This window comes from Chanodichthys erythropterus, chromosome 18 (genome assembly GCF_024489055.1).
Source record: "Chanodichthys erythropterus isolate Z2021 chromosome 18, ASM2448905v1, whole genome shotgun sequence".
Lineage (NCBI taxonomy): Eukaryota > Metazoa > Chordata > Actinopteri > Cypriniformes > Xenocyprididae > Chanodichthys > Chanodichthys erythropterus.
This window is the reverse complement of record NC_090238.1, coordinates 4,588,554-4,606,570: the sequence shown is the minus strand read 5'-3', so window position 1 is coordinate 4,606,570 and position 18,017 is coordinate 4,588,554. Positions and strand designations below refer to the sequence as shown.

The window sequence follows — 18,017 nt, the reverse complement described above, 5'->3', positions numbered from 1 at the left end:
TGTTGTTAATATACACACACGATGTGGTGTAATACTTCCAAAAAATTATAATCATAACCTTTATCTCCATACCAAAATCCCAGATGGCCAGACAGCGATTTAACTTTTATAAATCGTTAAAATATTAATGTCTGCAAGGCTGTGAGCACGGAGACTGTTGTGTAGACTGTAAGTATTTTAAATGTTTAACTTTAAAATGTTAAATGTTTAATATGAATAAATAGCGCTCAAATGGCCGTGGAGATGACATTCTCAAGTGGAACGAGTCGAGGCTTGGACCCTGAAATGGCGTTCCTTATGTCACGACTTAACAAGCGGATGAGCAAGTCATTGAATCGTTCACTCAAACTGATTTAAAAAAAATTTAATATTTTTGTAATATACTGTATTGTTTAGTTGCCAATCCAGAATTGTGCAGCTCTAATAGGCACATACTATCTCCTGTCACATTCTTTCTCACATAGTATTTATGTTTAGGTGGTTAAATAGTATGTTTCAATATTGTTGTTTGATTTTTTGACATTGACAAATTACAAATTTCTTTCAAGAACTTGTTTTGGTGGATTTGAAAGCCCTAAATAGAGTTTTGAAAATGAAGTATTCTATGGAAGCTCTGGAATGACACATGGTTTAAGTTTGATCTTGGCTGTCTATGTTGGGCCCTATGATTTTCACAATGTGGAAAACGTGGTCAGAATCGTGTCTCTACTACATATACTCAAGCACACGTGATGCTCGTTGTGTTTTTAGTGTCTGTCATCTCACTGTATGAGGACATGAACACATGAACTTCATCTCCAGAGCTGCTTGGAGAGCTCACCAGCATTTTACAATTTAATTTGATAAAGCCATCATCACATCACGCAGAAACTTAAAGGTCTTCATGACAACCCATCAAAATAAATAAAAGTTTGGTTTAACTCAAAGAAATTGTGACAGAAATATATTACTATTGTATAGTAGAATGTACCTCTCAAAGTAGTTATAATAATAATAAAATTAATAACTTTTTTTTAAGGAATAATCATAATTTTGCAGCACTTTGTTTGCCATATTGTTTGCCATTAAAAGGAATTGTTTAATTTTTGTTTGATTATTTTAAAATGTATTAAATGTTAATGTTTTATGCCTTCATTTGATTACCACTGTTTCGAATCATAAATCTAGAAAATTACAACACATAACACAGAATTTTTAAATAAAGTTGTATAAATTTAGTTTATTAGGCATGCTTTTTGATTATTAATATTGAAATCAACCATTAATGAAATGAAATGAAAATTAAAATGGAGAAAACAGAATTCAGAAAAAAAATCATTTCATAGGGCCCTAGGAATTTATTTTTTGTTAAACCTTTTAATAAATTGCTGTTATATTGTATACGTTTCATGATTTCAATGAATTAGACATGCTTTTTGAGTGCTAAAATGTAATTTAACAATTAAAATGGAGTCCAAAAGAATTAAAATTAGGTAAAGGAAAAAAAAAGAGTAAAGTAAAAAATTAAAATGTGGGGGGGGAACTTAATTTGGAACAAAATAAAATTGAATTTGGTAAAATAAATAAAACAGATTTCATAGGACCCTACTGTCTGTGATAGTGGGGATACTTATTAATTATATTTATTTTTCACTTATACTACAGGGCTGTTAAATGCTTTATTCTAATTGGTTGATGAACGTTCTAAGGTGTGCAATTATTTTTCATAAAACGCACGGCTAAAGTACGGGCAGGTCCTGAGCGCATTACAGTTCCATATCACTTTGACCAATTCAAGTTTTGCATTAGTGATCGGAAAGCAAGTAGTTGGGAGAGAGAAGAGTTTTATAGAAAGTAAACTAAAGCCAGTAGGGATCTTGCCTAGGACCGAAATGGTCAGAAACATCATGGTTGTTTTCAAGAGTGTCTGGTACTCCATATTAAAGTTGAGTTTCCAGCCCAGTAAGGAGTTTAATGATATGGGATAAAATCATTAAAGTGCATAGCCTCTTACTGGAGAACAGGAATGCAGCCTGACAAATGCGGAAGAGTGACAGATTAACACAACTGCTTCTGACATCTTCCTCTGATTCCCAGTCAAGTGGAGTCAGAAATAAGAACACAAACCCATTCCAGACATGAACTCTTGTAGTGGACTGAATTTAGGACACATGTAACTTTGAGTGGCTTCAAGTAAATTTTACTCTGAGCCATGTTTGGCCATGTGACATGCGAGAACCAATGAGGTTTGCACTTTAGTTGATGTTTGTTTGTGTCAAGTACTGTATGCAAGTGTTGTTTATCATCGCTGGGTGAAATATCCCTTTAAAGCTGTCATAGCGAATGTCCAGCAACCATTGGACATTTAAAAACGATAAACTTCTTTAGATCAGGACTGCTTCCTTTTCAGTGTACCGTCAATTTGAGCTCCGTATGTGGAATCTTAGATATCAAAACGCCTCAATTGAAGCTTTCTTTCCCTTCTACTCTAATGCACCAGACGCTGGGTTATTGTCTTGTGTCCTCTTCCCTTCCTCACTTTGGTGTACTCCCATGATGTGTTTTGTAATTATCTTGTCTTGGAGTGGACATGGAGATGTAATTCAAGGCTGAAAGCTGTTTATTTGAGGCTGGAGGTCATTCACTGTTGCTGTGTCAAGCTCTGTAATTATACAGCATTCCTGAATCTGAACTTTTTGTTTTTATTATTCACAGTGGTTCAAACATGCTCTGCAATTTTTCTTTTTTTTCCTGAACAGGACAGCACTGTGTATGACATGGAAGAGAAGGTTTTGGATGTTGTAAGTATCTCTTTGCATTTCCATTATTACTTTTTTAAATATTACTTTCTTTCACTTGTGTAAATGGTGATAATGTGTCTAGTTTTGGTTAGTAATATGTTTCTCAGGTTGTCAGGCATCTGGGTCAAATGCGATAGCCTCATTACCTTTTATCGTGCATCATTTCCAGTTAACAAAAATTTCAGCTCAACCCCCAATAAAGAACAACATTGATGATAATAATAAGAAATGTTCCATAAGCATCAAATCAGCATATTAGAATGGTTTCTGAGGGCCTGTTTACACCTGGTCACTTCACAAAAACGGTTGCATTTACACTTGGCCACATGAATGTGTCTCCGCAAAACGCATATAAATCCGATCTTCAATTCCCGTGCTATATGCAGATTTCATGGAGTTACCAAAAGCAACAAATATGAGCTGCATTTTATTGATCATCAGCTTAATTTCAATATCAAAGACCGCAAATAGGAGAGAGTGTGGCCACAGCACTGGTAAGATCATTTAGTCTCATTACTTTTAATGGAGATGATTGTGTTTTGAACGCCTGCGACTTACTTTCACTTGGATTTGCGGCAGTTTGCACGTCAGCTTGCTGAATAGATACTCGGCGACGCGTGCTGCAGTGGCGCTGTCATATCTGGCTATAACATTATTACCCCATAACACACTCTCACACGTTTATTTTTTAGTATTTTTTTGGGAGGAGTTAAATTACATATGTGGTTTCAAATACCAGATGCATTTAGACCTGTTCGGTCCCAGACCACCTCCTGAAGTGGTTTGAGCGATCTGAATTATATTTGTCTCAAATGTGTTTCGGAGGGCATTTAGACCTGGTCTTTTCACGATCGGAAGTGACCAGGTGTAAACAGGCCCTGAAGGATCATGTGACACTGAAGACTGGAGTAATGATGCTGACTAAATGAGTGGCGAAGTCTGACATACATCAACTGGGAGAAGTCTCTTCACTGGAATGTCAAGTTATCACATTTTGATGAAAAATTACAAGCTCAAACAAATTAAAAACAAATGAAACATGAATTGATGAATTGTTCGCACCAAGACCAATAAAATGCATTTAGATCCATTTTATGCCAACTTTCACTTAAAGGATTAGTTCACTTCAGAATTCAAATTTCCTGATAATTTACAAATCTCCATGTCATCCAAGATGTTTATGTCTTTCTTTCTCCAGCGGAGGTTTTTGAGGAAAACATTCCAGCATTTTTCTCCATATAGTGGACTGCACTGGGGTTCAACAGGTTGAAGAACCCATTTGCAGTTTCAGTGCAGCTTCAAAGAGCTCAACATGATCCCAGACGAGGAGAAAGAGTCTTATCTAGCAAAACAATCGTCATTTTCTAAAAAAAATAAAAATTAAAAATTATATACTTTTTAACCACAAATGCTCATCTTGCACTGCTCTGCGATGCGCCACACATTACGTAATCATGTTGGAAAGGTCACGCGTGATGTACGTGGAAGTACCGAGCAAGTATTTCCAAAGCGAACGTGCAAAGAATAAGTCAAACCCCCTTTACAAAAAAAAAGGTAAAACAACGATGTCTTTCGATTTTGAAGTTGGAGGAGAAAATGAGATGGAGTTTTTTGCCCTACTGTGGTACTTCAGTCTACATCACGTGTGACCTTTCCAACGTGATTACGTAATGCGTGACGCATCGCAGAGCAGTGCAAGATGAGCAATATATATATATATGAGAAAATGATCAATTGTTTCTCTAGATAAGACCCTTATTCCTCGTCTGGGATCATGTAGAGCTCTTTGAAGCTGCACTGAAACTGACATTTGGACCTTCAACCCGTTGAACCCCAGTGAAGTCCACTATATGGAGAAAAATCCTGGAATGTTTTCCTCAAAAACCTTCATTTCTTTTTGACTGAAGTAAGAAAGACATGAACATCTTGAATGACATGGAGGTGAGTAAATTAACAAGAAATTTAAATTCTGAAGTGAACTAATCCTTTAATGAATACATTTTTTCCTCTTTGTATTTTTTATAAAAATGGTAAGATTATTCTACTCAAATATTTGTGATTTGAACAATTTGGTTTAAAGTAATCAGAAAGTAACCAAAAAGTAGTCAGAATACCTAAAATGTGTAATCTAAAAGATTACATCGCTGCCTATAATTTTGACTATGTAATTTGGAACCAGGAACAGATTTTAATTAATTTGCTAAACACTGTAAATTAAAGCTCTTAAGTGCAGTAAAATGTGAACATATGCAGTTATACATGTGTAGTATTTGGCATTGGGAAGGGTTCAGGAAGTTTGGAATTTACATGCAGGCACACGTTAAGTCTAGGCATAATAGGCTGGCAAAATCAGACACACAAAGCATGAATGGATCGGATCCTGTTATGTATTCCTTCCCTGTCACGCATCTGCCACAGAAAGAAAGGCGGCCCATTCATGAGAAGTCGATTAGTATAATTGGTCTAGTATAATTCCTGCGATCAAAGCTGAATTTTCAGTATTGCTCCTGTCTTCAGTGTCACATGATCCTTTAGAAATGTGATTTGGTGCTCAAGAAGCAAGTCTTATTATTGTTGAAAACAATTTTGCAGCTTCATATTTTAGTGGGAATTGTGCTACACTACACTGGAAAAAATGGTAACGCATAAAATATTAAAAATATTATTTAACATCTCTGACCAACCTATACCCATCAATTTATACCACCTAAACTCATTTTCATAGGTTATTTTCATAGGTTTCATAGGTCTTTACTGTAATAACTGCAGCTTATCGCTTTTCACAGTTTACCATTGAAAAGTTTGGGTTACGTGAAAGTATTAAAGAAATTAATACTTTTATTTAGCAAGGATGCATTCAACTGATCAAAAGTGTCAATAAAGACATTTATAATGTTGCAAAATATTATGTCGAATAAATACTGTTTAATTGAACTTTCTATTCATCAAAGTATCTTGAAAAAATGTATCACAGTTTCCACAAAAATATTAAGTAGCAAAACATTGATGATAATGATGATAATAATAATAATAGGAGCCATTATTAATAATTGAGCAACAATAATAATTGAGCAACAAATCAGCATGTTAGAATGATTTCTGAAGGATCATGTGACACTGAAGACTGGAGTAACGATGCTGAAAATTCAGCTTTGATCACAGCAATAAATTACATTTTAAAATATATTCACATAGAAAAACGTTATTTTAAATCATAATAATTTTTCACAATATTACTGTTTTTACTGTATTGCAGCCTTGGTGAGCAGAAGTGACTTCTTAATCATTTCAAACTTTTGACCGGTATAGTGTAGATTATTTGTGTCTTGTGTTATGTTGTACTCTGGCTATATAGAAAGAAAAAAGTGATACTCGTCAAAACTATTTGGCTGAACATTCAACTCTTCAAATTGCAACCTAGGTTAAATTTTGAAAGAATTCCAGCAGTGACTTATTAATAAATCAAATGAAACCGTGTTGTTTAATGCTGTTGCCTCCAGTGTTTGATCCAGAATGTTACTGTTCGGTTTGCTTACACCTCTGTCCTTGTGCACTGAGCGGAAAATTAAATCAAAGCTCAGATAGCATGTCGTTTGTTTATGTGTGCCCTATGGTTTGTTGGACTTATTTATGGGCTTGGCTGGGCTGAATTCATGTGGAATTTTAAAGTAAAACCAAGATATCTGTTTTTCCACGCACAGATTAAAGATTGTGTTAGATTCAATTAAAATAAGTGTTTCTATTATTGTTACAATCAACATGGTAGTCCATTTAGACTCTGGAAAACCCACTTTTTAATTTTTAAAAATTTTTTTTTTTAACTTTTCATAACTGAAAATTCAGATAATAGCTATTATCTCAACTCCTTCCTCTTGGGACTTTACTTCTGTAATATTCTCAGAATTTGAAGATGCCCGCCCATTCATGCAGGACTATTTTTCTAAACCCTCTGTTCTCCTACATTACAGTCGAAAGTGTTGAACAGTATTTGTGACCAGACTGTGAGAACCACCTCTGATCCTCTCATGAGCCAATCAGCGTGTCTGGAGGAAGTTCAACTGACCAACATCAAACCAGGAGAGGGACTGGTGAGAATTATTATTTATATATTTGATATTCGTAATGTTTTTATGTCATTCCTAAAAGGACATCTCAAAACAGGTCATAATGACAAAAGTTAAAATTCTCTCACCATTTACTCACACACATGCCATTCACACACAAAAGAAGAACATTTAAAGAAAGTATTAGGGTTGGGCATTTTAGTCCATTTTTCCTTTCAAGCACTCAATAGTTCAATAAAATGAGTACTCAAATTTCATTAAAACATATTGTTGATAAAAAATAACACTGCTAGATTATATATCATCAGTGTTTCTGGGAGAAACATAAAAGGAATATGATTGTTTTAAATATATATTTTTTTTTAAATAATTCAATATTATAGAAGTTCCATTTAATTCAATCAAACTAATAATTCTAGATTTTCTAATCTAATAAGATTATATAAAAAAACATAAACATAATATTACAAATTCTATCTATCTACACAAAATGACACAAATGCATAAGTAAACTTGAATTGTTACATTCTAATCAAATACATTCATATAACTTAAACAACTTAAATGGATAGTTCATCCAAAAAAGAAAATTCTGTCATCATTTACTCACCCTCAAGTTGTTCCAAACATGTATGAATTTCTTTCTTCTGCTGAACACAAAAAAAGATATTATGAAGAATGTGGGTTACCAAACAATTGATGGACCCCATTGACTTCCATAGTAAAAAAAAATATGGAGGTCAATGGGGCCGACATTCATCAAAATCATCTTTTGTGTTCAGCAGAAGAAAGAAATTCATACATGTTTGGAACAACTTGAGGGTGAATAAATGATGACATTTTTGGGTTAGCTCACCCAAAAATTAAAATTATCCCATGATTTACTCACCCTCAAGCCATCCTAGGTGTATATGACTTTCTTCTTTCAGACAAACACAATCAGAGATATATTTAAAAAAATATATCTTTAGTCCTCCAAGGTTTATAATGGTTGTGAATGGGGGGCACAATTTTGAAGCCAAATATAATGCATCCATCCAAGTAATCCATACGAATCCAGGGGGTTAATAAAGACCTTCTGAAGTGAAGCGATGCAATGCATTTTTGTTAGAAAAATATGCATATTTAAAATTCAAATAACTAGCTTCCGGCAGACGACCGTATGCAGAATGCGCAAGTCGATTTGTGCCAAATGAGTAATCCTCTGACGCGATGTATGACGTATGATGTAGGAGTATCGTAAGCTTAGACGCCTCTCGCGGTTCAAACAAATAGGGCTGGGCAACAAACTCAAGCTCTATCGAAATCCTCCAACATTTCTCTTTAAAAATGATCGTTTTAGACATATAATCCGTGACCGGTGATTTGTTTTGCTCTATCCTCTGTGCCTTCCTGTTCATCATTACATTGTGCATCAGGTCAAAGGTTGCTCTTCCGCTGCAAGTCGACTTGCACATTCTGCGTACGGTCATCCGCCGGAAGCTAGTTATTTGAATTTCTGAAGTTTTAAATATGGATATTTTTCTTTCAAAAACGCATCGCTTTGCTTTAGAAGACCTTTATTAACCTACTGGAGTCATATGGATTACTTTATTTATGGATGGATGCATTATTTTTTACTTCAAATCACAGTCCCCCATTCACTGCCATTATAAAGCTTGGAGGATATTTTTAAATATATTTCCGATTGTGTTCATCTGAAAGAAGATAGTCATATACACCTATGATGGCTTGAAGGTGAATAAATCATGGGATAATTCTCATTTTTGGGTGGACTATCCTTTTAATATTAGAACCTGGGTTGTAACGGTATGAGATTTCCACGGTATGATAACCGTCTCAGCAAATATCACGGTATCACTGTATACGGTATTAAACAATCAATTATTACTTTTATTATCAGTTAAAATTACCAATAAATTAATAAAAGTGTTTATTTATTCTATTTAGTCTATTCAGATTTCAATAATCAAAAACAATCAAGAAAATTTAATAAATGATTATGGATTAATTAACAACTTTTATTTAATAATTTATTAAAATTCATAAATTCTAGTTTGACTTAGGTCTTCTGGCTTCTTATCTAATACAAATATATGATCAAAAATTATGTCAATGAAATTAACTTTATCCTTTTAAGTTTTTTTTTTTTTTTTTTTTTAATCCAAAGTGCTCCACAACAGAGATTTACTAAATTAAAGCATAGACAAAAAATATTCCTTAAATAATATTTAAATAAATTTATTATTATTAATATTATTATTATTATTATTGAGAAGTACATTCTATTTTACAATCATAATATATTTCTGTCAATTTCTTGTTAAAAAACGGACTTTTATTTTGACGGGATGTAGTGAAGAGCTTTGAGTTTCAGTGTATTTGACAATGGTTTTTCTCAAATAAAATGATGAAATGCTCATTAAGCGCTATCTCAGAGTAAACTTTGATATGTTTGTGTTCATGTCCTCTGATAACGAGACTTCAAACACTGAAAAAACAATAAGAGCGTCGCGCATACTTGAGTATGTAGTACACGAAACTACACACAGACTGACACGCAAAACAAACCGATATATTTATGCACCAGTCTTTTTGCGCTTTAATATTCACAGACCCCGCCTAGACCATGTCGCAATTTGATATATTGTACAGCTCTGCTTTCATTGTATGTATCAGTTCATCAAATCGCGCGTTTTTAAGGGACATTGCTGTGTTATGCTGTACATTCCATTTTCATGACTGGATTCCGGGAGCTCTCCATCACGCACATCACACGACCTAATATAAACGGAAAATACCTGCAGCACGGCTGGTGATCCCGAATAAAGGTGAATATGTTCAATGCGTTTCCTCTGTTTGCATGTAGGCCTACTTCGCATCCGCATTTTTTTGCAAACTGGATATCTACACTCGAGGACAACCCCGCATTTGTTTTTCCATATCGAAAGTATTCCCGTACTGCAAATTGTAACTTATTTTTCAATGAGGAAAAGATATTAGAGATAGCAACTTCTCTCTCTGACATGGTCTCTGCTGTATGTGTGTGTGTGGAGCAAGTTTAGAGTGAAGTGAAGTGGAAAGTTGCTGTCTATGCGCAAGTGAGAATCTGCGTCTTATTATTATTTTTCGATACCGTTAATTAGCAAATGTACACGATACGATAATCGTACGTGTTCATACCGTGGTATACCGCTATACCGGTATATCGTTACAACCCTAATTAGAACTTTCATCTGCACAAAAGCACATAGTGCCATGGACTTGATGTTGCTAGTTTGAATATGCAACTCCTGTTGTGGATGCACTCTTTTAACAGCACACTAAAACAGGACAACTAAATCACAAATGATTTGCAAAATTTTATTACAATATAGTTCTCGTTATAATGTCATGTGACAATGACAGATTGCCACTGTATATCTTGCACTTAACTAGATTTTCATTATTAAAGTGATTCCAGGCATCGCTGAACTTTCATAGTCATAGTTGCACTTCAGTTGTCTGGTCTGGACATCATGTCTCCCCAACACTAACCAATCAGACCTCAAGGTACCACCCAAAATGCCATCATAACCAAACAGAATAAAGTTTCACTTCCACTTCCACTTCCAAACATTTCACTTCCAAGAACTCAAGAACTTGTTCCCATTCCTAGAATGTACTGCACATTTTTTTTTCATTCTGTTCCTATTAATGTGAACTGGAGAAAAATCAAGCTTTGAAATGATGAATTCAGAAGTCTTAGAATATAGTAATGTGAACTGTTTTTATGACTCTTTTATGTTGCTTTTGCTTCAGTCAATGAATTACATGGAAAAATTCTTCAGAATGTTTCCTTTTGTGTTCAGTGTAATGAAAAAAAGGTTATATAGGTGTCAAACAGGGTCTGAAATGAACAGGAGCTTGGGGCACAAAAGCTACCAAAATGAAACAAAATAGCTGGGTTTCCATCCATACATGAAGCGAATCTTTTCAAAGTTTGCCAAAAAAGACAAATGTGAATTAGGTGCGTTTCCATCAAGTTGTTCAAGCGGATGGTATTGGTGACCTAGTAATCAACAGTCAATAAAACACTGTGACTGAGCATTCATGAAGGGTTCGCATAAACACTTATGAAAACAATCGAAACGAAGAAAACGATAAACAAGAGCCGTCTGAACTCTTCTCGACTTTATTAAGCGTCACACACATGAGAGGACAAGCCCGAAAAACCTGTTACTTTAAAATGAAAATGACCCCAAGCTTTACTCACCCTCAAGCCATCCTTGGTGTATATGACTTACTTCTCTCTGATGAACACAATATTATATTAATAAATATCCTGACACATCCAAGCTTTATAATGACAGTGAACGGGACCAATAAGTACGAAGAAAGTGTCTTCATCCACATAATAATTATTTTTGTCATATTATTGCAGCCCTAACCTATAATGCATTCCTGTTTTTTAATGTTAAAGTGATCAAGCTGGTTTTTGGAACTTTTTTTTATTGCTGGTCCAAGATGGTCTACCAGTATAACCAAGATGACCAGCTTGGACCAGCTAAGTAAAACCAATTGCGTCAGAAAATGAAATCAGCAAGTAGAATATGAATCAGACTTCTATTTTCTCTGTATGTTTGCAGGTTCCTGTCTGCCAACTGTATATGGTGCTGTTCTCTCTCTCTCTGTTGTTTTTCATGTTTTCTCTTCCTGTCTTCCTGTTACTCAGGGGATGTACATCAAATCCACCTACGATGGGCTTCATGTCATCACTGGCACCACTGAACATGTGAGTAAGGGCTTCAGTGACGAAAGCTTTTGATTCATCGCATTTCGCTTTTTGATGCCAATGGCTGAGATAAATTTAGCCTCTTTGTGCACGTAATGTTCAGTCCAAGTGAACAAACTCAGAGAAAATAGATGGGGCTTCTTTTAGTTTGCAGACTGAAGGTCTACAGATGGCACACAGGAAGTTGTGCGAATTGCACTTTCTCAGTAAGGATGTTGCCATACATGTCAAGTTTGCTTATTCTTTTTCAATTAGAACTGATACTGTAAAATCTATATATTGAACGCAATACAAGTCACTTGTCTTCCACGTGCATAAATGTAATTTCACAGGTTTTTGAGCACTTTTCAGCTTGTCAGTGGATTCTTAGATTAAATTCACAAAATAGAAAGCTGTTAAATAGCATAGGAAAAAGATGGGAGATGCTTCTGTTATTTGGAATATTGATATTGTGCTATTATCAATATTTTCATCGATTCAGAGTATAAAGATGGTTGTACTGATGTACAGTACAGTCCAAAAGTTTGGAACCACTAAGATTTTTAATGTTTTTAAAAGAAGTTTTGTCTGCTCACCAAGGCTACATTTATTTAATTAAAAATACAGTAAAAACAGTAATATTGTGAAATATTATTACAATTTAAAATAACTGTTTTCTATTTGAATATATTTCACAAAGTAATTTATTCCTGTGATGGCAAAGCTGAATTTTCAGCATCATTACTCCAGTCTTCAGTGTCACATGATCCTTCAGAAATCATTCTAATATGCTGATCTGCTGCTCAAGAAACATTTAATGTGTACAATTGTACAAAATATTTGTGTACAATATTTTTTTTTCAGGATTATTTGATGAATAGAAAGTTCAAAAGAACAGTGTTTATCTGAAATCTATCTTTTGTAACATTATAAATGTCTTTACTGCCACTTTTGATTGATTTAATGCATCCTTGCTGAATAAAAGTATTAATTTCTTTAATTTCTTTTCAAAAAAATAAAAATTAAAATTCTTACTGACCCCAAACTTTTGAACGGTAGTGTATAATGCTACAGAAGCTTTGTATTTCAGATAAATGCTGTTCTTTTGAACTTTCTATTCATCAAAAAAGTACACAACTGTTTTCAACATTGAAAATAATCATAAATGTTTCTTGAGCAGCAAATCAGCATATTAGAATGATTTCTGAAGGATCATGTGACACTGAAGACTGGAGTAATGATGCTGAAAATTCAGCTTTGCATCACAGGAATAAATTACTTTGTCAAATATATTTAAATAGTACACAGTTATTTTAAATTGTAATAACATTTCACAATATTACTGTTTTTTTTTGTTTTGTTTTGTTTTTAATTAAATAAATGTAGCCTTGGTGAGCAGACGAAACTTCTTTTAAAAACATCCAAACTTTTGGACTGTACTGTATATGCCTGCCATCATTGAAGACCACAATTAGTAAATCTTGAGCATAAATATATTAGTTTAGTCTTAAAATTTGCATCAAAAAGTCTTACATTTCATTCCCTTAAACATACAGATGACTTTTGTGACCTGTTTAACAACAGATATTTTAGACAACGCTGTCAAAATTACACAACGCTTCTGCTCCGAAACTAAACTCCCACTGCTCAAGTGATGATTCATCCACCACAAACCACATGATGATTAATTACAGTCTGTTAATCATGCTGACATTTGCTTGACTGTCATGTTATAGTTTTTTTTATTACAAAACAGCAGTCATTTGTGCTTTAGACCAAATTTAGCCAGCATGTATGTTTTCTGCTGGTGAAAATCCAAATGATGCTTCCAGAAGAATATCGAGACACACCAATAGCATGACTGTGAGGAATATAGATAAAGAGGCACGAAGCAGACTCATGACTATACAGTATACTGAAATAATGTAGTGACATCAGTGATGTCGACTAGTCGCCGGTCATGGCCTGTAGAGGGCGCAACAGGATAAGAAATCTTGGAAGTCCACATTTACGCTTGGTATCCAACAGTATGCATACTCCGAGATTATACCATCTGGATGCTCAATATTGATCAGGTGATTGCACGTTTTAAACAGTTTATTGTACACGGAAGTTAATAACCGCTTTAAACGAATGCTCTGCTACATTGTAACACGCATACAGACAGAAGCGCGCACATCACGCGCAGAAACATTCAGTAGTGCAGAAATGTATAGTCAACACTGTTATGTGATTGATCAATAAAAGAGCTTAGAAACTGAAAAGTTCTAGCATATATTTCTTAGTAATTAAAACCAACAGCTTCACTATCAGACGCAGCCAGGTAAAATTAATTCACACACAGTCACTCTCTCACTAATGCATTCATATACATGAGCAGAAACATAATGACCCAAAGACAAAATAAGCTGTTATGTAGGAGCAAAAGCCATGTGGGCAGCGCTGTGTCATATGCCATAGCTGTGCACAAAGCTCGAGGTTATGACGTCATTAACGACGTCATCAGTGACTAGTGTGTGTGTGTGTGTGTGTATACTATATATGTATATGTTGAGCCTTTATTTCTGTTTGTGGTGATGCCTTTTTATGAACCCACAACATAAACTTAACAAATCTGCCTGGCGCTATAAATGTAGATTTGATTCATAAGTAATAAAAAGGGGCAATTTTACAACATTTTTTTTAAGCAATCTTTTTTTATTATTTATATATTTAGTGATGGGGCTAGGATTGCATCTCAAATTTACAAATGATTTGGACAGAAATGTGAATATTTAAAGAAAACAAATGCTCATAGAATGTCCCCTCTAGTCTCCAGCAGATATGACACGTAAGATCCACGCTGGAGACGAGGTCATCCAGGTCAACCAGCAGACAGTGGTTAGTATTTCTATGGTATTTTCTATTAAAATAAACCTTTCTTTTTCATCTATACATTTTAAGTACTGAATGCAATGCGTGTTTATGTCATTTCTCTCCACCCTGTCTGCTTTGTTGGATCATTTTCTTCACAATTTGTTGTATTTGTGAAGAATTAATGCACTGCTGCCTTAGATTATGTTCAGAAGTGCATTCTCTGTGGGATTGTGCCTCATGCTCACCAGGCTTTGTTTTAATCGGAAAGCCTGAGCAGAATTCTTTTCAGTAGTGCTTAAGGGCTTGTGCTGGTTTACTTCAGGTGGGCTGGCAGCTGAAGAACCTGGTGGCCAAGCTGAGAGAGGACCCTAAACATGTAGTGCTTCTTTTAAAGAAAAGACCCACAGGAACCTCAGGATTTACCCCAGCACCTCTCAAAAACATGCGCTGGAAACCGCCCGTGCCTCAGGTGTGTCATTCATAACGGCTTAACAGTCATTAACTCAACAGATGAACGGAGAAGTCAACTGAATTGTGTTTTCTGATTGTACAAATATTAATCAAAGATGACATTTTTATGCTATATGTCCAACCATACACTATTGGTCAAAAGTTTAATGTTTTTTAAAAGATTTTCTTATGCTGAAAGACTGCATTTACTTGATCGAAAAACAGTAAAAAAGTAATATTGTGAAATATTATGACAATTTAAAATATTTTAAAATGTCATGTTTTCTTGTGATGACAAAGCAGCCATTACACCAGTCTTCAGTGTCACATGATCCTTCAGAAATCATTCTAATTGTTTAAGGCCTCTAGCAACACCAAAGGAATGTCAGCTATATTTTTTGAACAAAGCGCTGTGGTTTAATACGGAGCCCCACACATGACATGCAGGGGAAAAAAGTATATCGTGGCCATGAATTAAGAATTCGTTCCCACACCACGACTTAATAATACATTAGCATGTTTAACTAATGTGTTCCCTCATTTTAAATAAATTGTGCACACAATATAATCATTCAATCCATTCATTTTACTTAATTGTTGGCCTCGTTGTAATAATTCGTTCCTTCAGAACGTGTGGCCATAAAATTAAAAAATGAATTCTTAAAGAGGTCCTTGATTTATGATTTCACTTTTTTAACTTTAGTTAGTGTGTAATGTTGCTGCTTGAGCACAAACAGTATCTGCAAAGTTTCGACGCTCAAAGTTCAATGCAAAGAGAGATATGTTCTTTTACAGAAATCACTTTTTAACGACTACAACTTGTAGGTTGGTGACATCACAAACCCAAACTTTACATAAACCCCGCCCCCGAGAACACACAACAAAGGGGGCGGGGCCATGTTGGGCTGCTTTAGAGAAGAGGAAGAGTTGTTGTAATAGAGTGTTGTTGACATGCCGTCATTTTATGCCAGACTGCTTCACAAACGAGGGTCAATTCAACACAAAAGATGAACATGACGGCACATGCTAGTGGATGAGTTGAATCAACTCCACAGCAACTACATCAATTTATCCACTAACCATTCAGAAACGTCCAGTTTCATTCTAAAAGTTGTAACTTCTTCCTGAGTCTCTCCATCAGTGTCGACTCCGGTTTGAACAATGTAAGGCTGAACACCGTTACTGACAATCCTCATTTTGGCTGCGTGAGATTCTCCAGCTTTGTTGTTGTTGAGCTGTTAAAGCTCCGCCCTCTTCTGGAGCAGCAGCTCATTTGCATTTAAAGGGACACACACAAACTTCTTGTTTTTGCTCATACCCAAGTAGGGGCAAATTTAACAAGCTATAATCAATGATCTGTGGGGGATTTTGAGCTGAAACTTCACAGACACATTCTGGAGACACCAGAGACTTATATTACATCTTGTAAAAGGGAACTTAAAGGTCCCCTTTAATTTGTGGCCACGAAATATACATATACATTGTTTGTTTGCATGTCATGTGCGGGATCCCATAGTTAATAAATCTTCAAATCAATTTAAAACGTAGGTGTATATGCCATGTTTCAGTTTATTCAGTGGCCTATCTATTGTAGATTTAATAGATCTTTTGTTATATAATTTGAACCATATAATTAATCAATATATTATAATGTATATGTATAATTAATTTCCTAACACACTTCATATTAAATATTTAGTTTGAACAAATGTTGCTGCATTGATATATCAGTTTATTTTTTGGTACCCTCTTTAGTGATGTCTTGATGATATATGCCTTTTTATTTATGAAGAGATGTTTTACAAGATGTTTTCATCATGTTCTGCAGAGCTCAACCTCTCCTAGTAAGAGTCAGTCACCAGACGGATCTGCCCAACTCTGCAGCAGGAAGGACAAGCCTGCCATCCTGGACCTGTACATCCCTCCTCCTCCCTCAGTGCCTTACACTCCACGGTGAGCCTGAAAGCTAAAACCTCCGTCATTGTTCTCTTATAACATGATGTAACAAGATATTCAAATACCTGGTAAATATCATGGTATTTTGATAATGGTAAACATTCTGTACATCGGATCTATCAAAGTGTAATGGTATTTGGGGCGCCACTAACAATTATTTTGGTAATCGGACGATTATTTTGATGATTAATCGAGTAAAATGTAAATTTTTATTACCACCAAAAAGTGAAAATAGCCTTTAAAATGACTTAAAATACATATATATAAAATGACGCAATAATAACTAGTTTAAATAAAGTATCAAAATCATATGGTGTTATTAAACAACAAAAAATACTTAAAGTAATATACATAAAATAAATAAAATCAATTTATATACATTACATAACAAATGCCTGCAGAGGGCACCAATGGCATGTTGATTTTTGTTTCCCTCGACAAGGGTAAATTGCAAGATTTTTTTAAAACTGAATTGTGACAGCCCTAAATTACCATCAGATTCCATCACTTAATATCAATGCAGTACTTTTATATAGAATTCAGACTTTTCCAGGCTCTGTATTTCTGAAATTACAGTAACTATATTATTTAATTGCTCCTGCTGATTAATAAACATTTGTCCGCTGTTATAGGGAAGTACGGAATGGCTCGTACAGCAGTCTCAATGCCAGACCTAAAGGCTCAGAGTCCCCAAACTCCTTCCTGGACCTGGAGAGCCACCGGCGCTTCACAGTTACAGACTGCGATAAACTGTCTGTTCACCCAGTCGAGGTCAACGTGCAGATGCGTCCAAGAGGAACGTCCTCATCACAAGGTCAATATTTCAGATTTACAGTCATTCATTATTTTTTTTTAATTTCATCATTGTGAAATTTTATTTATATAGCACCATATAAATACACCATAGGCTGTTCTAATAGGTAATGATAGTGGTATCATTGCAGTGTATCTTAATTCAAACAGTACCTTTGGCTTTGCAGGTCGTCTTGTATGTTTCCATTGAGTGTGACTGTAATTGTCTGTTTTCATGAATGTACACACAGGTAAACCGCGACCTCTGTCTATGCCAGTGGATACATGTTTGAGCGTGGCAGACCTGTATGCGAAGCCCTGGACACAGGGACGGAAAGGTACGGAACACCGTCATAAAAAACGTGC

At 35.0% G+C, this 18,017-nt stretch overlaps 1 protein-coding gene across 1 annotated transcript in view; it reads left to right on the top strand.

Moving 5' to 3' along the window:
* LOC137006190 (connector enhancer of kinase suppressor of ras 3-like) overlaps positions 1-18,017 on the top strand; it is a 65,117-nt gene that overhangs the window by 43,260 nt on the left and 3,840 nt on the right. The window contains exons 5-12 of the mRNA XM_067366762.1: positions 2,739-2,780; positions 6,749-6,868; positions 11,559-11,618; positions 14,409-14,477; positions 14,776-14,922; positions 16,732-16,856; positions 17,492-17,673; positions 17,903-17,989. Coding sequence (XP_067222863.1) covers positions 2,739-2,780; positions 6,749-6,868; positions 11,559-11,618; positions 14,409-14,477; positions 14,776-14,922; positions 16,732-16,856; positions 17,492-17,673; positions 17,903-17,989 — 832 coding nt within the window. The remainder of the gene's footprint in view (positions 1-2,738; positions 2,781-6,748; positions 6,869-11,558; positions 11,619-14,408; positions 14,478-14,775; positions 14,923-16,731; positions 16,857-17,491; positions 17,674-17,902; positions 17,990-18,017) is intronic.